The sequence below is a fragment of the Mustelus asterias genome, chromosome 6, assembly GCF_964213995.1.
Source record: "Mustelus asterias chromosome 6, sMusAst1.hap1.1, whole genome shotgun sequence".
NCBI classification, from domain to species: Eukaryota; Metazoa; Chordata; class Chondrichthyes; order Carcharhiniformes; family Triakidae; genus Mustelus; species Mustelus asterias.
In genome coordinates, this window is record NC_135806.1 from 118,506,133 (window position 1) to 118,529,076 (window position 22,944).

The window sequence follows — 22,944 nt, forward strand, 5'->3', positions numbered from 1 at the left end:
TCTGGCTCCACCTCTGTCTGACCCCACCTCCACGAGGCCCCACCCCCTTGACACTGCCCTGTGACCGCTGGGCACTGCCAGTGTGCCAGGTTGGCAGTGCCAGAGTGCCCAGAAGGCAGTGCCAGAGTGCCAGGCTGGCACTGCCCAAGGGGCACTCCCCCATCCCAGACTTCCTGGGGGCATCAATGGCCTCCAATCCCATCAGCGAGGCCATCATGCCTGGTCCCCATTGCTGGAGACCATGAGTGATCTCCACTGGTGTGGACCTCCACCGGCGGGGTCAGAAACATTAGTGAGCCTGAACGATACCGATTGTAGTGCATTTTAAGCTAATCTACAAGTTCATTGAAAGTCTTCGAATCAGGGACGCCTGGGTAAGTCAGCCTTTTTATTATGCTGAATATCAGGGTCTCATATGATGGGAGTAAGATACTTACTGTCATTCATCTCCCTCAGTGTTATTTGTCCTGAAGAAGCAGCACATGCACTCTATGGGCGGTATTTTCCCGCCCGCCACTGACCATGCAAAGGTCCGTTGACCTCGGCAGAATTTTCCAGCACTGGGGCAAGCGCGGCTGGAAAATCCCGCCCCACGTATTGAACCCAGTCTTCTCCATTCGTGTCATAAGGTTTGGGTTTTTTTCAACCAGAGAGGAAATGCTGCTTTCTGCTCGATGATAAGTGTTACCAGGAGTAGAAGAAGAAAAAAAAGTCTTGTTCACCTTCATCGCCAATGTAATAACCTTGCCAAGGATAGTTCTCCAGTACAACACTGCATATTAAAACAAAGGAAGAGCCGTATCTGTGGTTTACAACAAATCAAGGCCCGTGTTCTGGACTTACATAATCCACGGTCCCGGCAGTGAGTGCGGGTTTTAAAGTTCCGCCTCTTGTTTCTCATTGGGTGAGCTCCCACTCGCACAATAAGGAACTCATATTCCACGAAGTCCACAGAGAGATATATTAATGACACCCCATGTCCTTCGTGACCACTATAACACTAGGTCATTGCAGGGAATAGTTAGGAGTCAACGATATTGCTATGGGTCTGCTGCTACATATAGGTCAGACAGCAGAATTCTTTCCCTGCAGACATTAGTGAACCAGATAGGTTTTTATGACAACCCAAAATTATCGGGTCCCCTTTACTGACATTGGCTTTTATTTATTTAATTAACTGCATTTAAATTCTTGAGCTACTGAGATGGGATTTGAAATCAGGACCATTTGTCCAGACTTATGGGTTTCCAGTCCAATAACACAATCACACTACTGTTCCCATTAGAGTTCTTTTGCCATTACTTACATGAGGCAGAAACTTAGTACTTGTTGCTTTCATCCCAAATTTAGTTACCTTATGAGTGATCTGTGTGTTCCTTGTCCTTTCAGGCCATTCAAAATTCAGCCCCAGTATGAAGAGAGAGAGAGTAACATTGGCACTGGTTTAAGTTGTTCTTATCACATTTAGCAGAGGAGGTACAAAGATGGTCAAAAATACTTGAGTAATTCTACATTGTTTAGTTATAGCAGCATAGTATTTACAAAAAAAAATTTCACCAGACAGGCTCAGAATGAGAAATTTCCATACTCCACAAGTTGCATTATGTTTTAAATAGTATGATTGAGATAGAACTAGGAGATTCTGGAGAGTGCTCTCTGTGTATAGCTGATTTGCAAGCTAGTCTTGTTATAGATCATATTTGTTACTTCACAAGCCATATACTCTTTCATTAGTAAGCCATTACGTGCTGGACCGTCTTGTAGTTCATGTTGTTAACCACCCTGCAAAGAAAATGAATGAGAAATCTTAGTTCTGCAAGAGTTTCCCACAAAGCATACAAATAATGAATAACATTTCAAGACAATGCTTCTTATACTTAACTCTTGTTTTGATGGAACTACTTTGATTAAATGAACTTGTATGTTTGGTGGTCACCAGTTTAAACTATCCACCAGCCATGATGAATTATCCTCTATACTTCTTCCCAAGCCATTTTAAGAGATGTGAAAGAACAGCACCTCCCTCCTCCACATTTCCACCCTGTATGTTGCATGTGTGAGTTTTTCTGTTTGTACGTCATTATTTTGCGTGGGAAATTTTAGCATACGAACAACGTATTTGACCCACCAGCTGTTTCTCTGCACATCACATGGAATATGCAGTGTGTAATCAGACCATTTGGTCCAAGCAGTCCTTGTTAGCATTTATATACCTCTCAAGTCTATTCCCATATTCCCCTTCTCACTCTGTCAGCATAATCCTCTATTCCTTTCTCTCATGCGTGCATATCAAGCTTTCCTTTAAGTGCATCAATAACATTCACCTCAACTACTCCTTGTGGTAGTGAGTTCCACATTCTCACCATTCTCTGTGTGAAGGAGTTTCTTCTGAATTCCCTATTTGATACCTTAACTTAAAATTGATAGCTTCTAATTGTGCTTTTCCCCACAATGGAAAGACTCTGGGTGGAATTTTACCATCCCCAGCCAGTGGGTTTGAAGGCAAGGAGGATTGTCAAATATAGCACGTGGATTGCCAACCCCCTACCTGCCCGCCCCGACCTATCTCCCAATTTCACTGGAACAAAACCCTGTAACTAGGGAGCATTGGAAGATTGTGGCCAGTGCCTGCACAGATTCAAACTTTACTTTCCTCAGTATTCTTGGACACAGGGGGGTGACACGGTGGCACAGTGGTTAGCACTGCTCCCTCACAGTGCCAGGGACCCGGGTTCGATTCCTGGCTTGGGTCACTGTGTGGAATCTGCATGTTCCTCCTGTGTCTGTGTAGGTTTCCTCCGGGTGCTCCAGCTTCATCCCACAGTCCAAAGCAAGTGCTGGTCAGGTGGATTGGCGATGCTAAATTCTCCCTCAGTGTACCCGAACAGGTGCCAGAGTGTGGAGACTAGGGGATTTTCACAGTAACTTCATTGCAGTGTTAATGTCAGCCTACTTGTGACACTAATAAATAAATAAAATACCATCCAGTCCAGGGAGCTGTTGCTTTGTTTGCCCTACCTTTCCTCCTCCTGGGAATGCACCTTGACTTTACACACCATGCCCTCCTTAAAGGCATCTGATTGTTCAATTTGTGTGTTTGTCTGCCAATATTTGATTCCAAATTGACCCAGGAGATATCTGTTCTAACCCCATTGAAGTTGTCCATCCAGTTTGCTCTAATTTACTCCTTGTCTTTTTTCATTGCTAATATAAACTTTATGATACCAGTCCAAAGATGTGCGGGTTAGGTTGATTGGCCAGGTTAAAAATTGTCCCTTAGAGTCCTGAGATGCATAGGTTAGAGGGATTAGCGGGTAAATATGTGGGGGTAGGGCCTGGGTGGGATTGTGGTCGGTGCAGACTCGATGGGCCGAATGGCCTCCTTCTGCACTGTAGGGTTTCTATGATTTCTATGATACAATGGTCACTCTTTCCTAAATTGTCCCTTACTGACACTTGATCTACTTGACCCATCTCATTCCCCAGAACCAGTTCCAGCGATGCCTTCTTCCTTATTGGGCCAGAAGCATACAGCTCAAAAAGATTCACCGAGCACACATCCGAAACTCTTCCCTCTCTCTGTCTTTTATATTATATCATTCCAATCTATATTAAAGATAATGAAATCTCACAGTATCACTACTCTACAATTCTCTGTAATTTCCCTGAAATTTGCTCTTTAAATTCCCACCATGTGTTGGCCTTCAGAATACACCCAGGAAATGTAATGACACATTTGGCGGGATTTTCTGCCCTCCTCCTCCCTCCGTTTCTCAGCAGCAGTATCTTCTGGTCCCACCACTCTCAGTGGAATTTCCCAGTGGATCCACCCCCCCATTGCCAGGAAACCCGTAGCAGGGATGCACTGTCAGTGGGACCAGAATATACAGCCAGCGTGAGCAGCCAGAAGATCTCATCCATTGACTGTTTCTTAAACAAGGGATAGGCCATTGTTATCCAAAGCCAACTCTTGACACAATTTCCTGAAATAAGCCTGGGTGAAAGCATCATGATAGCGTTAGGCATTTCCACACAAGTGGTTACACATAATCTGTACATACAAGGCAAGGAGTGGGTGTGTTGCTATAACAGGTCGCAAAGCTACATAGGTGCTATTAATTACGCCCTGGAAAAGCCACAAATGATTTAAAGCTGGATTGCCTGACCCACTGCTACCTTAATGGTGCTGAATTCTCCAGCTGGTCAGTAAAATGTCCCACTAACCTGGCCAACGCGTTCCTTTATTGCACCCTACTGATGTTAGAGTTTACCATGTAGCTGCCTAAAATGTGTGTGCCATAAAGTTGAATGCATTCGTCACTTTGACAGTCACAATAAAGTCAGTACAGACAGATGACTGTGACTGCAGATCTTCATCCAGTAACTGGTACTTTTATCTCTTTGGCGAACTTCCTGCTTTTTATACATGTTTAAGGTCTCCATATAACTTAACTGACCATCCATGTATTAGCTGGTATTTCTATAAGGTTTGATCCCTTTGCAACCTGGAGCCAATCCAAATCTCTTCTGCAAAAAGTCAGCAAGAGCTAGCAATTTGTTTTAGAATCATAGAATCCCTACAGTGCAGAAAGGGGCCATTTGGCTCATCGAGTCCACATCAAAAACAACCCCACCCAGGCCCTATCACCGTAACCCCACATATTTATCACCCTGACACTATGGGGCAATTTAGTATGGCCAATCAACCTAACCCGCACATCTTTGGAGTGTGGGTGAAAACTGGAGGAAACCCATGCAGACACAGGGAGAATGTGCAAATTCCACACAGTCACCTGAGGCCAGAATTGAACCCGGGTCCCTGGAGCTGTGAAGCAGCAGTGCTAACCACTGTGCCACTGTGCCGTTCTAATATCCTCTGCGAAAAGATCAACCAGCTAACATCTCCCCTAACCTTACTCTTGGGTAAGTTAAAGACCTCTGGTCTTCAATTGAAATAATTTATCAATGCACCACAGTCTAGTTCATTAATTATTTTGTATACCTCTATCTGATAACTCCAAAGGATATGCATTTCCAAAGTGAAAAGCCCCAGCTTTCCAAGCCAGTCTGAGATTATTAAAGTTGGATATAACTTATGTGGCGTTCCTCTGAGACTCTATTTCATTCACCTTCCAAACCCACAACCTCTGCCATCGAGAAGAACAAGGGCATGGGACCCACACCACCCACTGCCTAAAATCTCCTTTCTGACCTTCACAGTCACTGGTTTAATATCCTGGCACTCCCTTCCTAACAGCACTATAGTGGTACCTACACCAGCTTCATAAGGTCAATCAGGGATGGGCAATAAATGAAGGTCTTGAGAGCGTTGCTATGTAGGGATCAAAGCTATTATTTTTTATTAGTGTCACAAGTGGGCTTATATTAACACTGCAATGAAGTTACTGTGAAAATCCCCTAGTCGCCACACTCTGGCGTCTGTTCGGGTACACTGAGGGAGAATTTAGCATGGCCAATACACCTAACCAGCGTGTCTTTTGGGCTGTTGGAGGAAACCGGAGCACCCGGAGGAAACCCACGCAGACACGGGGAACATGTGTAGACTCCACACAGACAGTGACCCAAGCTGGGAATTGAACTTGGGTCCCTGGCGCTGTGAGACAGCAGTGCTAACCACTGTGCCATGGTGCCGGCCAAACGCAATATTCTCAGTGTGACCTGACCAAAGGTCTTGTACAAACACAATCTGTATATAAGCTGGCCAATGGGGTTTCTTACTCGCATTACTAAAACTTGTAGGCTTTGCTGCTGATGAGATTCCTCAAAAGTGACACGAATAATTGGAAATCACATGGGCCTGAATTTCACGCTCCCCGCCAGCAGGTTTTCATGCGGAGGGAAGGAGGAGGAATGGCATGAATGGGCTTCTACTGAGCCCACCCTGAGCTCTCAGTGATTTTACACTGATGTAGGTGAGGCATCAGACAGGCTTGGCCTGCCCTTTCCCCAATTGAGGCTGATAAGTGACCAATTATTGACTATTTAAGGGCCATTTCCTGCCCAGCCTCAATTTTTATACCAGTGGCAGGATTTCCCAGGTGTGGAGGAAGACGGGATTAGGCCTCCGGTGGAAAGCCCATTAGAAGCTCTCTTCCAACTTCAGACAACCTCCCTTTAAGGTCCAGTGACCACAAGACCATCCCTCCCGCCAGGCTCTCCCCCAACACCATAAACCCCAGTATCCCACACATATCCTCTGGACTTTCCTACCCTCCCTGTCCTGAAACCCCGAAAACTCATCTTTATGTGCGTTTGTGGGACTTAAGCTTAATCGTCTTCACGGACTTCCACTTGTGTCCACCTCAGTTCCTGCCACTGTAGGAATTAGCGAGCTGCCAATCAGACTGGCCAGCTGCTCTCTAAGGCGAGGCTTCCTCCTGAGTGAGGGCTGGAAGTCCTGCGTTCAGACAATTAACACTGACTGGAGTGTGAAACCGCTAGGAGGCAGATAGGGTGGGATTTTACAGCCGCGTTCAACCCAAAACCCGTAAAATCCCACCCGAGGTCAACGGGCCTTTCCATGGTCTGCCCCTCACCTGCTCCGATTCCCGTGGCAGGCGGAACGGTAAAATTCGCCCCATAGTGTCAGTGCAGATGTGTTCCCCGCCGACTCTGCGGATGGCAAGACGCAAAATCCCGGCATCCAAAATATCCTGGCCAAGGTCATTATTTTTCGTAGTTAATTCACAGGCTGTGCTCATTGCTGGCTAGGCCAGCATTTATTGCCCATCCCTAATTTGTCCTTGGTGGTGAGCTGCTTTCTTGAACCGTGGCAGTCCCTGAGGGGTAGTTACATCCACATTGCAGTTAAGGAGGGACTTCCAGGATTTTGGCCCAGCGACAATGAAGGAACGGCGACACCCAAAGCAGGGTGGTGAGTGACTTGGTGGGGAACTTGCAGGTGGTGGTGTTCTTACATCTCATTATTTATCTGACATATACACAATTGAGCGAAGAGTGACACTGTTTACCTGCGGATATTTGTTGCAAGGACACTTTGAATTGGCCTGCTCTTAGGTCCGGCATTGGGTCGGAAAACTAGACCAGTTGTCGGAACCTCTTTCACCCCTTTCTTTAGGGTACTGAAATAGGTTGGATAAACATCAAACGCGCCTGCCTTCATTCCACCTTGCTGAAACAATGGGAGAAAGAACATTAAAGAACTCAGTATTCACTTTACTGAAACAGGAGAATAATAATGAAGACATTATTAAAAATGGAATTGAAGCTGAAATTGTCAACAGGGATTAGTAAGCTTTGTATAAAGAGAACCAAACAGCCAGATGTAATTGGGCATTAATGTAACAATCATGTTATCCTGTCTGAGCTTCACAGCAAGGAAATATAACAGGTGGATGAAATCAACTGGCTTCATTGGATTAGCTCCCGGAAAATTTAAACCAATAAATTTTTGTGCGATGGGCCTTTGCATGCGTCACCAACACTCATTAAACACAGGACCTTAGTATGGAGTTAACAGTTCACAGATAAAAATAAATTAAAACTGCACAGATAAATAAGTAGTACCTTTTTTGTGCACAGATCTACAATATGACTAAAACTTGCGCAGAGCACGTGTTTCCTGTCATAATTTTTGGCTACACTTTTTCATCAACATTTCCCTTTGTAAATCACTAGAGGGACATTTTAACGTTATCAGGCGCATAGTCCGTGACCATCCATTTTAGTACAAGGTGGAAAGTTCAAAATTATCTGTTCAATTTTCTGTGCCGGTTATAGAACATAGAACAGTACAGCACAGAACAGGCCCTTCGGCCCACGATGTTGTGCCGAGCTTTATCTGAAACCAAGATCAAGCTATCCCACTCCCTATCATCCTGGTGTGCTCCATGTGCCTATCCAATAACCGCTTAAATGTTTCTAAAGTGTCTGACTCCACTATCACTGCAGGCAGTCCATTCCACACCCCAACCACTCTCTGCGTAAAGAACCTACCTCTGATATCCGTCCTGTATCTCCCACCACGAACCCTATAGTTATGCCCCCTTGTAATAGCTCCATCCACCCGAGGAAATAGTCTTTGAACGTTCACTCTATCTATCCCCTTCATCATTTTATACACCTCTATTAAGTCTCCCCTCAGCCTCCTCCGCTCCAGAGAGAATAGCCCTAGCTCCCTCAACCTTTCCTCATATGACCTACCCTCCAAACCAGGCAGCATCCTGGTAAATCTCCTCTGCACTCCTTCCAGCGCTTCCACATCCTTCCTATAGTGAGGTGACCAGAACTGCACACAATATTCCAAATGTGGTCTCACCAAGGTCCTGTACAGTTGCAGCATAACCCCACGGCTCTTAAACTCCAACCCCCTGTTAATAAAAGCTAACACACTACAGGCCTTCTTCACAGCTCTATCCACTTGAGTGGCAACCTTTAGAGATCTGTGGATATGGACCCCAAGATCTCTCTGTTCCTCCACAGTCTTCAGAACCCTACCTTTGACCCTGTAATCCACATTTAAATTTGTCCTACCAAAATGAATCACCTCACATTTATCAGGGTTAAACTCCATTTGCCATTTTTCAGCCCAGCTTTGCATCCTATCTATGTCTCTTTGCAGCCTACAACAGCCCTCCACCTCATCCACTACTCCACCAATCTTGGTGTCATCAGCAAATTTACTGATCCACCCTTCAGCCCCCTCCTCTAAGTCATTAATAAAAATCACAAAGAGCAGAGGACCAAGCACTGATCCCTGCGGCACACCGCTAGCAACCTGCCTCCAATCCGAAAATTTTCCATCGACCACCACCCTCTGTCTTCGGTCAGACAGCCAGTTGCCTATCCAATCGGCCAACTTTCCCTCTATCCCACACCTCCTCACTTTCATCATAAGCCGACCATGGGGGACCTTATCAAACGCCTTACTAAAATCCATGTATATGACATCAACTGCCCTACCTTCATCAACACACTTAGTTACCTCCTCAAAAAATTCTATCAAATTTGTGAGGCACGACTTGCCCTTCACGAATCCGTGCTGACTATCTCGGATTAATCCGCATCTTTCTAAATGGTCGTAAATCCCATCCCTAAGGACCCTTTCCATCAATTTACCAACCACCGAAGTAAGACTAACCGGTCTATAATTACCAGGGTCATTTCTATTCCCTTTCTTAAACAGAGGAACAACATTCGCCATTCTCCAGTCCTCTGGCACCATCCCCGTGGACAGCGAGGACCCAAAGATCAATGCCAAAGGCTCTGCAGTCTCATCCCTCGCCTCCCAAAGAATCCTAGGATACATTTCATCAGGCCCAGGGGACTTATCGACCTTCAGTTTATTCAAAACTGCCAAGACATCCTCCCTCCGAACATCTATTTCCTCCAGCCTATTAGCCTGTAACACCTTCTCTTCCTCAAAAACATGGCCCCTCTCCTTGGTGAACACTGAAGAAAAGTATTCATTCATCACCTCGCCTATCTCTACTGACTCCATACACAAGTTCCCACTACTGTCCTTGACCGGCCCTAACCTCACCCTGGTCATTCTTTTATTCCTCACATAAGAGTAAAAAGCCTTGGGGTTTTCCTTGATCCGACCCGCCAAGGACTTCTCATGTCCCCTCCTAGCTCAGGAAACCCTCATATTACAACTGCATACTTAGCCCATTATTTGGCAATGTGAGGTAGTTTCCACAGTCAAATTCTCAAACTTTTTATTTCTAACTGATTTTTCCCATTAATCAAGTTCTCTCAGGTATATTAAGTTTGGATTTACAAATTTAAATTCACTCTCTTGTACAACCACTGAACACATATCCTGCTGCTTTACAGATTGTATATGGAATTACTTTGAATTCTTGAGGCCGACTGCTATAATTTGTATCTTTGCCCTTTTTGCAAGGTCACTTTGAATTCTGAAAGCACTTGTCTATTTATTTAAAATGAAAACAGAAAATGCTGGATAAACTCAGCCAGTCTGGCAGCATCTGTGCAGAGAATCATAGAGTCATAGAGGCTTACAGCATGGAAACAGGCCCTTCGGCCCAACTTGCCACCCCTTTTTCACCAGTAAGCTAGTCCCAATTGCCCGCGTTTGGCCCATATCCCTCCATACCCATCTTACCCATGTAACTGTCTAAACGCTTTTTAAAAGATAAAATTGTACCCGCCTCTACTAGTTGTACAAGACATTGGTAAGGCCACACTTGGAATACTGTGTGCAATTCTGGTCACCCTATTATAGAAAGGATATTATTAAACTAGAAAGAGTGCAGAAAAGATTTATTAGGATGCTACTGGGACTTGATGGTTTGAGTTACAAGGAGAGGCTGGATAGACTGGGACTTTTTTCGATGGAGCGTTGGAGGCTGAGGGGTGATCTTATAGAGGTCTATAAAATAATGAGGGGCTCAGATTAGCTAGATAGTCAATATCTTTTCCCAAAGGTAGGGCAGCCTAAAACTAGAGGGCATAGGCTTAAGGTGAGAGGGAAGAGATACAAAAGCGTCCAGAGGGGCAATTTTTTCACACAGAGGGTGGTGAGTGTCTGGAACAAGCTGCCAGAGATAGTAGTAGAGGCGGGTACAATTTTGTCTTTTAAAAAGCATTTAGATAGTTACATGGGTACGATGGGGAGAGAGGGATATGGGCCAAATGCGGGCAATTGGGATTACCTTAGAGGTTTTAAAAAAAAAGGGCGGCATGGACAAGTTGTGCCGAAGGGCCTGTTTCCATGCTGTAAACCTCTATGACTCTATCTCTTTGTTCTATAACTCTCCCCAACGCCCTACCATTAATAGATTAAGTCCTGCCCTGGTTTGATCTACCAAAATGCATCACCTCGCATTTATCTAAGTTAAACTTCATCTGCCATTCATCAGCCCACTGGCTCAATTGATCAAGATCCCATTTGCAATCCTAGATAACCTTCTTTACTGAACACAATGTCACCAATCTTGGTCACCAAACTTACTAACCATGCCTCCTAAATTCCAAATTATTAATATAAGTGACAAATAACAGTGGACCCAGCACCGATCCCTGAGACACACTGCTGGTCACAGGCCTCCAGTTTGAAAAACAACTCTCTACATCAACCCTCTGTCTTGTGTCATCAACACCAGGTTAAAGTCCAACAGGTTTATTTGGTAGGAAATACCATAAGCTTTCGGAGCGCTGCCCCTTCGTCAGATGGAGTGGTTATCTGTTCTCAAACAGTCTGTTTGATTGACTGTTTGAGAACAGATAACCACTCCATCTGACGAAGGGGCAGCGCTCCGAAAGCTTATGGTATTTCCTACCAAATAAACCTGTTGGACTTTAACCTGGTGTTGTGAGACTTCTCACTGTGCTTACCCCAGTCCAACGCCGGCATCTCCACATTCTGTCATCAAGCCAGTTTTGTATCTCATCCTGGATCCTGTGAGATTTAACCTTATGCAACAACCTACCATGTGATACCTTGTCAAAGGCCTTGCTAAAGTCCATGTAGACAACATCAACTGCACTGCCCTCATCTACCTTCTTGGTTACTCTTTCAAAAAAAGAGTTCACGTTCGGAATCCATACGGTCACTCGATAGAAGGATCATATGGACTCTCCAAAGTCCTTGAATATCTTGACACCTCACAAAGCTGTGTACGTTTTCCCAACACCTTCCTGTTGGACTTTCTCCCAGCAGATTTCTGTTCCTGTCATAGCACAATGATCCTGACCAAAGCTGTAAAATCACATACGTACCGATTTTCCAGGAGAAGGAGGCTTGAAAGGTGTTTCTATTTTTTTTACTGGTGGAGCTGGCTTTATTGGAGGTAAAATCCTTTCAGTCCGGTAGGGGTTACTATCAAAGTATTCCTTCGGATAAAGGTTCAATCGAAATGGTCCGTCGAGGATTTGATCTTTCTGTAAAAGTATCACAGTTTATAGAAATGGAACTGAAGAGTTAACGTTCAGCTCCAACGTGAGTGCAGACAGTTCAGTGAAATGAAAGCAGTTGAAGTGCTTTAAAATAGATTTTGTTCAGTGGGTAAGGCTTTGAACCTTGTAATTGAATGTTGCGATATGGGGTGGGGAAGGGGGGGTGGAATCATGTCATGACTAGACAGCATTCCCAAAGAGGTATACAGCAGCAATGATGTACGGCTAGTGTTAGGAAGGAGGTGGCAGTAGCAAAAGACTGAAAAATAGATTCAGGTGAGAGCATCAGGCTTCAAGACAGGTATTACGATCTTCAAGGTCGATGGTGATGTCGACAAGTGTCACAGTACCACCTATTTTAGAGATATGAAGCTCAGGGCTTTAAGGATGAGGAAGCAGCTGAAGCCATTGGTTTTCAAGCTAAGACTGAACCAGAAGTTAATGATATGATTAAAATTAATCTGCCTTCAATTACAAAGAATCACAGCCTACTGGTAGGCCGAAATGGTTTATCAGCGGAGGTGAATAGGTGACAGCCATGTGCCCCTTCTGCCCAATTTTACGTCCCAACTGTCAGCCCACTCCCAGCTTTAGGGAGAGACGTTAAATTCTGAACACCGATTCTTTTCCATTTGTAGCTTCTCCTGTCTCATTCAGAATTGGTTATTTTCAGAAGTTTGCAGTTTCCCAGCCACTTTTCCTGCTTTTAATTTTTACAGTTCTTTTCAGTTCTGATTTTGCTGATATTTTTATCAATGCATCAGTCAACAAGGGTTTCCTCCGGGTGCTCCGGTTTCCTGCCACGGTCTGAAAGATGTGCCGGTTAGATGCATTGACGCTAACAGGCACCCAAGTGTGGCGACTAGGGGAATTTCACAGTAACTTCATTGCAGTGTTAATGTTAGCCTTACTTGTGACTAATAAATAAACTTTACTTAACTTTACTTTACTTTTACCATTATGGGCGGCACAGTGGTTAGGCACTACTGCCTAATAGTGCCTGGGACCCGGGTTCGATTCCGGCCTTGAGTCACTGTCTGTGTGGAGTCTGCATGTTCTTCCCGTATCTGTGTGGGTTTCCTCCGGGTGATCCAGTTTCCTCCCACAAAGATGTGCAGGTTAGGTGGATTGGCCATGCTAAATTGCCCCTCAGTGTCCAAAGATGTATAGGTTAGTTCGATTAGTCATGCTCAATATGCGGGGTTACAGGAATAGGGCGGGATGCTCTTTTGGAGAGTCAGTTCAGATTCGATGGACCAGATGGCCTCTTTCTGCACTGTAGGTTCTATGGTGGAAGTTTTTTTTTATTCATTCGTGGGACATGGGTGTCGCTGGCTGGCCAGCATTCATTGCCCATCCCTAGTTGCCCTTGAGAAGGTGGTGGTGAGCTGCCTTCTTGAATCGCTGCAGTCCATGTTCTATGCGTTGACCCACAATGCCGTTAGGGAAGGAATTCCAGGATTTTGACCCAGCGACTGCGAAGGAATGGCGATATATTTCCAAGTCAGGATGGTGAGTGGCTTGGAGGGGAACTTGTAGGTGGTGATGTTCCCATTTATCTGCTGCCCTTGTTCTTCTAGATGGAAGTGGTCTTGGTTTGGAAGGTACTGTCTAAGGATCTTTGGTGAATTGCTGCAGTGCCTCTTGTAGATATTACACACTGCTGCTACTGAGCGTCGGTGGTGGAGCAGATTGAATGTTTGTAGAGGTGGTGCCAATCAAGCAGGCTGCTTTGTCCTGGATGGTGTCAAGCTTCTTGAGTGTTGTTGGAGCTGCACCCAATCAGGCAAGTGGGGAGTATTCCATCACACTCCTGACTTATGCCTTGTGGAAGATGGTGGATAGGCTCTGGGGAGTCAGGAGATGAGTTACTCGCCACAGTATTCCTAGCCTCTGACCTGCTCTCCTAGCCTCTGACCTGCTCTGAGGGACTCCTGCAGAGATGTCCTGGAGCTGAGATGACTGACCCTCCACAACCACAACCATCCTCCTATGACCAGGTATGGCTCCAACCAGCGGAGAGTTTGCCCCCTGATACCCATTGATTCCAGTTTTGCTAAGGGCTCCTTGATGCCACACTCAGCCAAATGCGGCCTTGATGTCAAGGGCTGTCACTCTCACCTCACCTCTGGAATTCAGCTCTTTTGCCCATGTTTGAACCAAGGCTGTAATGAGGTCAGGAGCTGAATGACCCTGACGAAACCCAAACTGGGCGTCACTAAGCAGGCTATTGCTGAGTAGGTGCTGCTTGATAGCGCTGTTGATAACCCCTTCCATCACTTTACTGATGATGGAGAGTAGACTGATTGGGCAGTAATTGGCCGGGTTGGATTTGTCCTGCTTTTTGTGTACAGGACATACCTGGGCAATTTTACAAATTGGTGGGTAGATGCCAGTGTTGTAACTGTATTGGAAGAGCTTGGCTAGGGGAGCAGCAAGTTCTGGAGTACAAGTCTTCAGTACTGTTGCCGGAATGTTATCAGGACCCATTGCCTTTGCAGTATCCAGTGACTCCAACCGTTTCTTGATATCATGTGGAGTGAATCAAATTGGCTGGAGACTGGCATCTGGGAAGTTGGGGACCACTGGAGGAGGCCGAGATGGATCATCCACTCGGCATTTCTGGCTGAAGGTTGCTGCAAATACTTCAGCCTTATCTTTTGCGCTGATATGCTGGGCTCCTCCATCATTGAGGATAGGGATATTTGTGGAGCCTCCTCAAAGAACAAAGAACAAAGAAAATTACAGCACAGGAACAGGCCCTTCAGCCCTCCAAGCCTGCACTGATCATGCTGCCCGACTTAACTAAAACCCCCTACCCTTCCGGGGACCATATCCCTCTATTCCCATCTCATTCATGTCAAGACGACCCTTAAAAGTCACTACCATATCCGCTTCCACTACCTCCCCCGGCAACGAGTTCCAGGCACCCACCACTCTCTGTGTAAAAAATCTGCCTCGTACATCTCTTTTAAACCTTGCCCCTCGCACCTTAAACCTATGCCCCCTAGTAATTGACTCTTCCACCCTGGGAAAAGCTTCTGGCTATCCACTCTATCCATGCCTCTCATAATCTTGTAGACTTCTATCAGGTCGCCCCTCAACCTCCGTCGCTCCAGTGAGAACAAAGTTTCTCCAACCTCTCCTCATAGCTAATGCCCTCCATACCAGGCAACATCCTGGTAAATCTTTTCTGTACCCTCTCCAAAGCCTCCACATCCTTCTGGTAGTGTGGCGACCAGAATTGAACACTATATTCCAAGTGCGGCCTAACTAAGGTTCTATAAAGCTGTAATATGACTTGCCAATTTTTAAACTCAATACCCCGGCCGATGAAGGCAAGCATGCCATATGCCTTCTTGACTACCTTCTCCATCTGCATTGCCACTTTCAGTGACCTGTGCACCTGTACACCCAGATCCCTTTGCCTATCAATACTCCTAAGGGTTTTGCCATTTACTGTATATTTCCTATCTGTATTAGACCTTCCAAAATGTATTACCTCACATTTGTCCGGACTAATCTCCATCTGCCATCTCTCCGCCCAAGTCTCCAACTGATCTATATCCTGCTGTATCCTCTGATGGTCCTCATCCCTATCCGCAAATCCACCAACCTTTGTGTCGTCTGCAAACTTACTAATCAATCCAATTACATTTTCCTCCGAATCATTTATATATATTACAAACAGCAAAGATCCCAGCACTGATCCCTGAGGAACACCACTTGTCACAGCTCTCCATTCAGAAACGCACCCTTCCACTGCTACCCTCTGTCTTCTTTGATCGAGTCAGTTTTGTATCCACCTTGCCAGCTCACCTCTGATCCCATGCGACTTCACCTTCTGCACCAATCTGCCATGAGGGAGGGACCTTGTCAAAGGCCTTACTGAAGTCCATGTAGACAACATCCACTGCCCTACCCTCATCAATCATCTTCGTCACTTCCTCGAAAAACTCGATCAAGTTCGTGAGACACGACCTCCCCTTCACAAAACCAGGTTGCCTCTCACTAATATGTCCATTTATTTCCAATTGAGAATAAATCCTGTCTCGAAGAATTCTCTCCAATAATTTCCCTACCACTGATGTAAGACTCACTGGCCTGTAATTACCTGGATTATTCTTGCTACCCTTCTCAAACAAAGGAACAACATTGGCTATTCTCCAATCCTCTGGGACAAAGAACAAAGAACAATACAGCACAGGAACAGGCCCTTCGGCCCTCCAAGCCTGCACCGATCATGTGTTCCTAACTAGACCATCCGTTTGTATCCCTCTATTCCCAGTCTGTTCATGTGGCTATCTAGATAAGTCTTAAATGATCCCAGCGTGTCTGCCTCAACCACTTTGCTTGGTAGTGCATTCCAGGCCCCCACCACGCTGTGTAAAATACGTCCCCTGCATATCTGTATTGAACCTTGCCCCCCTTACCTTGAACTTGTGACCCCTTGTGTTTGTCATTTCTGACCTGGGAAAAAGCTTCCAACTGTTCACCCTATCTATGCCCTTCATAATTTTATAAACTTTTATTAGGTCGCCCCTCAACCTCCGTCTTTCCAGGGAGAACAACCCTAGTTTACTCAATCTCTCCTCATAGCTAATACCCTCCATACCAGGCAACATCCTGGTAAACCTTTTCTGCACTCTCTCCAAAGCCTCCACGTCCTTCTGGTAATGTGGCGACCAGAACTGGACGCAGTATTCCAAATGTGGCCTAACCAACGTTCTACATAACTGCAACATCATATGCCAACTTTTATACTCTATGCCCCGTCCAATAAAGGCTTCTTCACCACCTTTTCCACCTGTGCTGCCACCTTTAAGGATCTGTGGACTTGCACACCCAGATCCCCTTGTGTGTCTATACTCCTGATGGCTCTGCCATTTATTGCATAGTTCCCCCCTGAATTAGTTCTACCAAAATGCATCATTTCGCATTTATCTGGATTAAATTCCATCTGCCATTTCTCCGCCCAATTTTCCAGCTTATCTATATCGTGCTGTATTCTCTGACAATGTTCATCACTATCCGCAACTCCAGCAATCTTTGTGTTGTCCGCAAACTTACTAATCAGACCAGCTACATCTTCTTCTAAATCATTTATATATATCACAAACAGCAGAGGTCCCAGTACAGAACACCACTAGTCACAGACCTCCATCCGGAAAAAGACCCCTCCTCTGTTACCCTCTGTCTTCTATGGCTAAGCCAGTTCTCCACCCATCTAGCTAGCTCACCTTTTATCCCGTGAGATTTAACCTTTTGCACCAGCCTGCCATGAGGGACCTTGTCAAACACTTTACTAAAATCCATGTAGACGACATCCACGGCCTTTCCCTCGTCAATCATTTTTGTCACCTCCTCAAAAAACTCAACCAAATTTGTGAGGCATGACCTCCCTCGTACAAAACCATGTTGTCTATCAGGTGTAACCTGTCCTTCTTGTACAGGTCCCATCCTCCCCGGAAGACTTCCCAGTGATCCACGAATCTGAAACCCTCCCTTCTGCACCAGTTCTTTAGCCACGTGTTCAGCTGCACAATCTCCCTGTTCCTAGCCTCACTAGCACGTGGCACGGGGAGTAATCCAGAGATTGCTACCCTAGAGGTCCTGCTTTTTAGCCTTCTACCTAACTCCCTAAATTGCTCTTGCAGGACCTCCCTGCTCTTTCTGCCTACGTCCTTTGTACCAATGTGGACAATGATGTCTGTCTGATTACCCTCCCCTTTTAGGATGCTTTCTACCCGCTCAGAGACATCCAGGACCCTGGCACCTGGGGGGCAGACTACCATCCTGGAGTCTCGTTCGCGCCCACAGAACTGCCTGTCTGTGCCTCTAACTATTGAGTCCCCCACTATTATTGCTCTCCTATTCTCCCCCTTTCCCTTCTGAGCCACAGAGCCCGACTCTGTGCCAGAGACCTGGTCACCGTGGCTTACTCCTGGAAGGTCATCCCCCCCCACAGTATCCAAAACGGTATACTTATTTTGGAGGGGAAACTTATTTTGGAGGGGACCTCCCCTGTAGTCAGTGAACTCCTTCAGTGAGTTGTTTAATTGTCCATCACCATTCTCGACTGGATGTGGAAGGACTGCAGAGCTTAGATCTGATCCGTTAATTGTGGGATCGCTTAGCTCTGTCTATCACTTTGCTGTTTCTGCCATTTGGCATGCAAGTAGTCCTGTTTGATAGATTCACCAGATTGACACCTCATTTTTAGGTATGCCTAGTGCTGCTCCTGACATGCCCTCCTGCACTCTCCATTGAACCAGGGTTGATCCCCTGGCTTGATGGTAATGGTTGAGTGGGGGATATGCCAGGGCATGAGGTTGCAGATTGTGCCGGAGTACAATTCCGCTGCTGTTGATGGCCCCAGCGCCTCGTGGATACCCAGTCTTGAATTGCTAGATCGGTTCGAAATCTGTCCCATTTAGCACGGTGATAGTGCCACACAACATGATGAAGGTTATTCTCAATATGAAGGTGGGACTTTGTCTCCACAAGGACGATGTGCGGTGGTCACTCTTGCCGATACTGTCATGGACAGATGCATCTGCAGCCGGCAGATTGGTAGGGATGAGGTCAAGTATGTTATTTCCTCTTGTTGGTTCCTTCACCACCTGCTGCAGACCCAGTCTGGCAGTTATATCCTTTAGGATCCGACCAGCTCGATCAGTAGTGCTGCTGCCGAGCCACTCTTGGTGGTGGACATTGAAATCCCCCATCCAGAGTACATTTTGCGCCCTTGCCGCCCTCAGTGTTTCCTCCAAGTGTTGTTCAACATGGAGGAAAACTGATTCATCAGCCGAAGGAGGACCGTACGTGATAACCAGTAAGAGGTTTCCTTGTCCATGTTTAACCTGAAACCATGAGATTTCATGGAGTCCGGAATCAATGTTAAGGACTCCCAGGACAACTCCCTCCTGACTGTATACCACTGTGCCGCCACCTCTGCTGGGTCTGTCCTGCTGGTGGGACAGGACATATCCAGGGATGGTAATGGTGGTGTCTGGGGTGTTATCTGTAAGGTATGATTCCGTGAGAATGACTATGTCAGGCTGTTGCTTGACTAGTCTGTGAAACAGCTCTCCCAATTTTGGCACTAGCCCCCAGATGTTAGTGAGGAGGACTTTGCAGGGTCGACAGGGCTGTGTGTTTTGCCGTTTTCTTTTCCGGTGCCTAGGTCGATGCCAGGTGGTCCGTATGGATTCATTTTTTTGTTGAGACTTTGTAGCGATTGTTACAACTGAGTGGCTTGCTAGGTCATTCCAGGGGGCAGTTAAGAGTCAACCACATTGCTGTGGAGTCACATATAGGCCAGACCAGGTAAGGGAGATTTCCTTCCCGAAAGGACATTAGTGAACAAGCTGGGTTTTTCTGATAATCGACAATGGTTTCATCAGTAGACTCGTAATTCCAGATATTTTTTATTGATTTCAAATTGCCCTATCTGCCATGGTGGGATATGAACCCGGGTCCCCAGAACATTATCTAGGTTTCTGGATTAATAGTTGAGCGATAATACCACTAGGCCATCGCCTCCCCAGGTGAAGTGTGATAACAGGAAATGGCAGCGACAGCAGGAAGCGTGCACCATGTGATTTGGGAAAATGCCTGTAATCCTTTGCTTGGTGAAGGTTCACATTAAATCCAAAGTGAAATGAAGAGAGAATTCTGTAAAGAGGGGTAATTAGTTTCCCAGTTATGAAGTCACCAGACTCCTGAGGAGTGAAACTCTGGCTGAGGTTGCTATGGGGAAAGAGGTTTAACAACAAGGCTAGTCAAGGTAACTGGGATATTGAATTACTATGGGTGTAAGGCAGCTGAGGTGGCTTGTCATGTCACCACTAGCAGAGGAGACCAAAGAAGCGGCTCCCAGGAGCTGAGCAGCAATGGGCGGGGAGCATGTGCCTTTTGGAGGGCAGGGGAAATTGGGTGTGGTGAGTGTGCAGTCTGAGGGATTCGGACCTACCACCTGGGTGATGTAAAACAACCAAATTTCCACTGGGGAAATACATACTCCACCAACAGAGAGAAGCGTAAGGGGATGGATACAAATGTTTGTGATGCTACCACTTATTTCAGGCAGAGCTGTATTGTACTGCATCCCTTTCAGATACTGGCACTGGAGATGACACTGGATTTCTTTTGTCACCTCACCATCCGTTTCAAGCCCGCAAAAATGATCCTCAGTGACTGTGATGCCTCATGTTCCTATTGCAGGGTCAATGCCATCGACTAAAGGTGCGCAGAAACCCCATTCTGCAAAAATCGCAATGTCAGTATTTCAGTACCAGAGACTTGGTAGTTGGCTGCCTCGTTGTGAATTCTAGAGTGCTAAAGGAATAGTTTTCTGTTATCCTTTTTTAAATTTTAAGTCACTTAGATGAAGTAGATTGATGATCGAAGCCACTAATGAAATGATCTATTTATAAGATACAATTTAGTGAGTATATTCTGGTTAACACAACATGTACACATTAACTCAGTCCCATTTACTTCAATGTGAAAGTGCAAGTCAAAGTACTGCTTTGAAAGTTTCAGCCTTTATCAGTATCTCTCCGCAAAAATACTTTAGTTACTGTTGCACACAGACATACCTTTGTTTCTTTTATAATGTAAGCACCTGGAGCATGCTCGTATGATGGACCTATTGTAAGATGAGTATACCTGCAAAAAGATTTCAAAAATGTTCCAGTTAAATCATAGAATCAGAGAATCCCTACAATGTAGAAGGAGGCCATTCGGCCCATCAAGTCTACACTAACTCTCTGACAGAGCATCTTATCCAGATCCTATCTCTATAACCCCACCTATTTATCCCACTAATCTCCCTAACCTATACTTCTTGAGATGCTAAGGGGCAATTTAGCATGGTCAGTACACCTAACTTGCACATCTTTGGACTGTGGGAGGAAATTGGAACACCCAGAGGAATCCAACACAAACACGAGGAGAATGTGCAAACTCCACACAGACAGTGACCTGAGGCTGGGATTGAACCTGAGTCCCTGGCACTGTGAGGCAGCAGTGCTAAACCATGCCACCCACATATCTTATTTTCAGTTATTCCATAAGGATCTAAAGATTGACTCTGTTCAAATTTTTAGGCCCTGATGGAAGTGAGCACAAAGTGGGCGGACATAGAATTTCACACCACAACCCAGCGTGCCAGATCCCTGGCTTCGACCCGCCCCCATACCATTTTCCCTGTGGGATTAGGGCACAGCACAGCCTGCAAGTGTCAGATAGCCAATTCAACTAATAAAAGCCTATTAAAGCTCACTGTTGGATGCCAACTGGGATTTCCCATTTGGCCTCCTTGTCCTAAGAGGAAGTGGGGAACAGAGCAACTGCCTGAAGGTGGTCTCTCAACTTGGGGACTTAAGAGATCCTCCTGGCTGCCTGGCTTCATGCAGGGGTGCCCTGCAGATGGTGAGCAGACTGCTAATTCTATTTTGTACCTTAAGTTTAAAAAGGGAGAAGAAAGGCTGCCTCCTTCTTGGGTCATAATCATTCACCAGGTAAAGGCAGCCTACTGCTGCGTCTGAGCTTAATCGCTTCCTATTAGCCCAACAACTTTGAGAGCCTGCCTGTCATCCTTAATAGGAAGGCAAGCCTACTGTCTGGCCACTGATTGGCCAATTCATTAAAAAATCACAGGTGAATGACGGTTCCTTAGACATTGCAGATATTTGACCCTCAATTGAGTTTGAGGCTGTGTCCAAAATCCTATGAGAAAAGTTTAAAATTTTTAAATTTAATTATTAGTGTCAAAAGTAGGCTTATATTAACACTGCAATGAAGTTGCTGTGAAAATCCCCTTGTTGCCACACCCTGGTGCTTGTTCGGGTACACTGAGAGAGAATTTAGCATGGTCAATGCACCTCATCAGCACGTCCTTCAGACTGTGGGAGGAAACTGCAGCACCCGGAGGAAACCCACACAGACATGGGGAGAACGTGCAGACTCTGCACAGGCCTTTGACAAGGTACCGCATGGCAAGTTGTTGCATAAGGTTAAATCTCACGGGATCCAGGGTGGGATATCTAAATGGTTACAAAATTGGCTTCCTGACAGAAGCCAGAGGGTGGTTGTAGAGGGTTGTTTTTCAAACTGGAGCCCTGTGACCAGCGGTGTGCCTCAGGGATCAGTGTTGCGTCCACTGTTATTTGTCATTTATATTAATGGTTTGGATGAGAATATAGGAAGCATGGTTAGTAAGTTTGCAGATGATACCAAGATTGGTGGCATAGTGGACAGTGAAGAAAGTTATCTCCAATTGCAATGGGATCTTGATCAATTGGGCCAGTGGGCTGATGAATGGCAGATGGAGTTTAATTTAGACAAATGCGAGGTGATGCATTTTGGTAGAATGAACCAGGGCAGGACATACTCAGTTAATGGTAGGGCATTGGGGAGAGTTATAGAACAAAGAGATCTAGGGGTACATGTTCATAGCTCCTTAAAAGTGGAGTCACAGGTGGACAGAGTGGTGAAGAAGGCATTCGGCATGCTTTGTTTCATCGGTCAGAACATTGAATACAGGAATTGGGACATCTTGTTGAAGTTGTACAAGACATTGGTAAGGCCACACTTGGAATACTGTGTGCAGTTCTGGTCACCCAATTATAGAAAGGATATTATTCAACTAGAAAGAGTGCCGAAAAGATTTACTAGGATGCTACTGGGACTTGCTGGTTTGAGTTATAAGGAGAGGCTGGATAGACTGGGACTTTTTTCAATGGAGCGTAGGAGGCTGAGGGGTGATCTTATAGAGGTCTATAAAATAATGAGGGGCACAGATCAGCTAGATAGTCAATATCTTTTCCCAAAGGTAGGGGAGTCTAAAATTAGAGGGCATAGGTTTAAGGTGAGAGGGGAGAGATACAAAAGTGTTCAGAGGGGCAATTTTTTCACACAGAGGGTGGTGAGTGTCTGGAGCCAGAGGTAGTAGTAGAGGCGGGTACAATTTTGTCTTTTAAAAAGCATTTAGATAGTTACATGGATAAGATGGGTATAGAGGGATATGGGCCA

General features: G+C 45.6%; 1 protein-coding gene across 1 annotated transcript in view; it reads right to left on the reverse strand.

The window, feature by feature from the left end:
* Positions 1–1,730: 1,730 nt before the first annotated feature.
* cfap96 (cilia and flagella associated protein 96) overlaps positions 1,731–22,944 on the reverse strand; it is a 34,878-nt gene continuing 13,664 nt past the window's right edge. Inside the window, exons 4-6 of the mRNA XM_078215048.1 lie at positions 20,508–20,577; positions 6,993–7,153; positions 1,731–1,782 (exon numbers count right to left, since the gene is read on the reverse strand). Coding sequence (XP_078071174.1) covers positions 1,731–1,782; positions 6,993–7,153; positions 20,508–20,577 — 283 coding nt within the window. The remainder of the gene's footprint in view (positions 1,783–6,992; positions 7,154–20,507; positions 20,578–22,944) is intronic.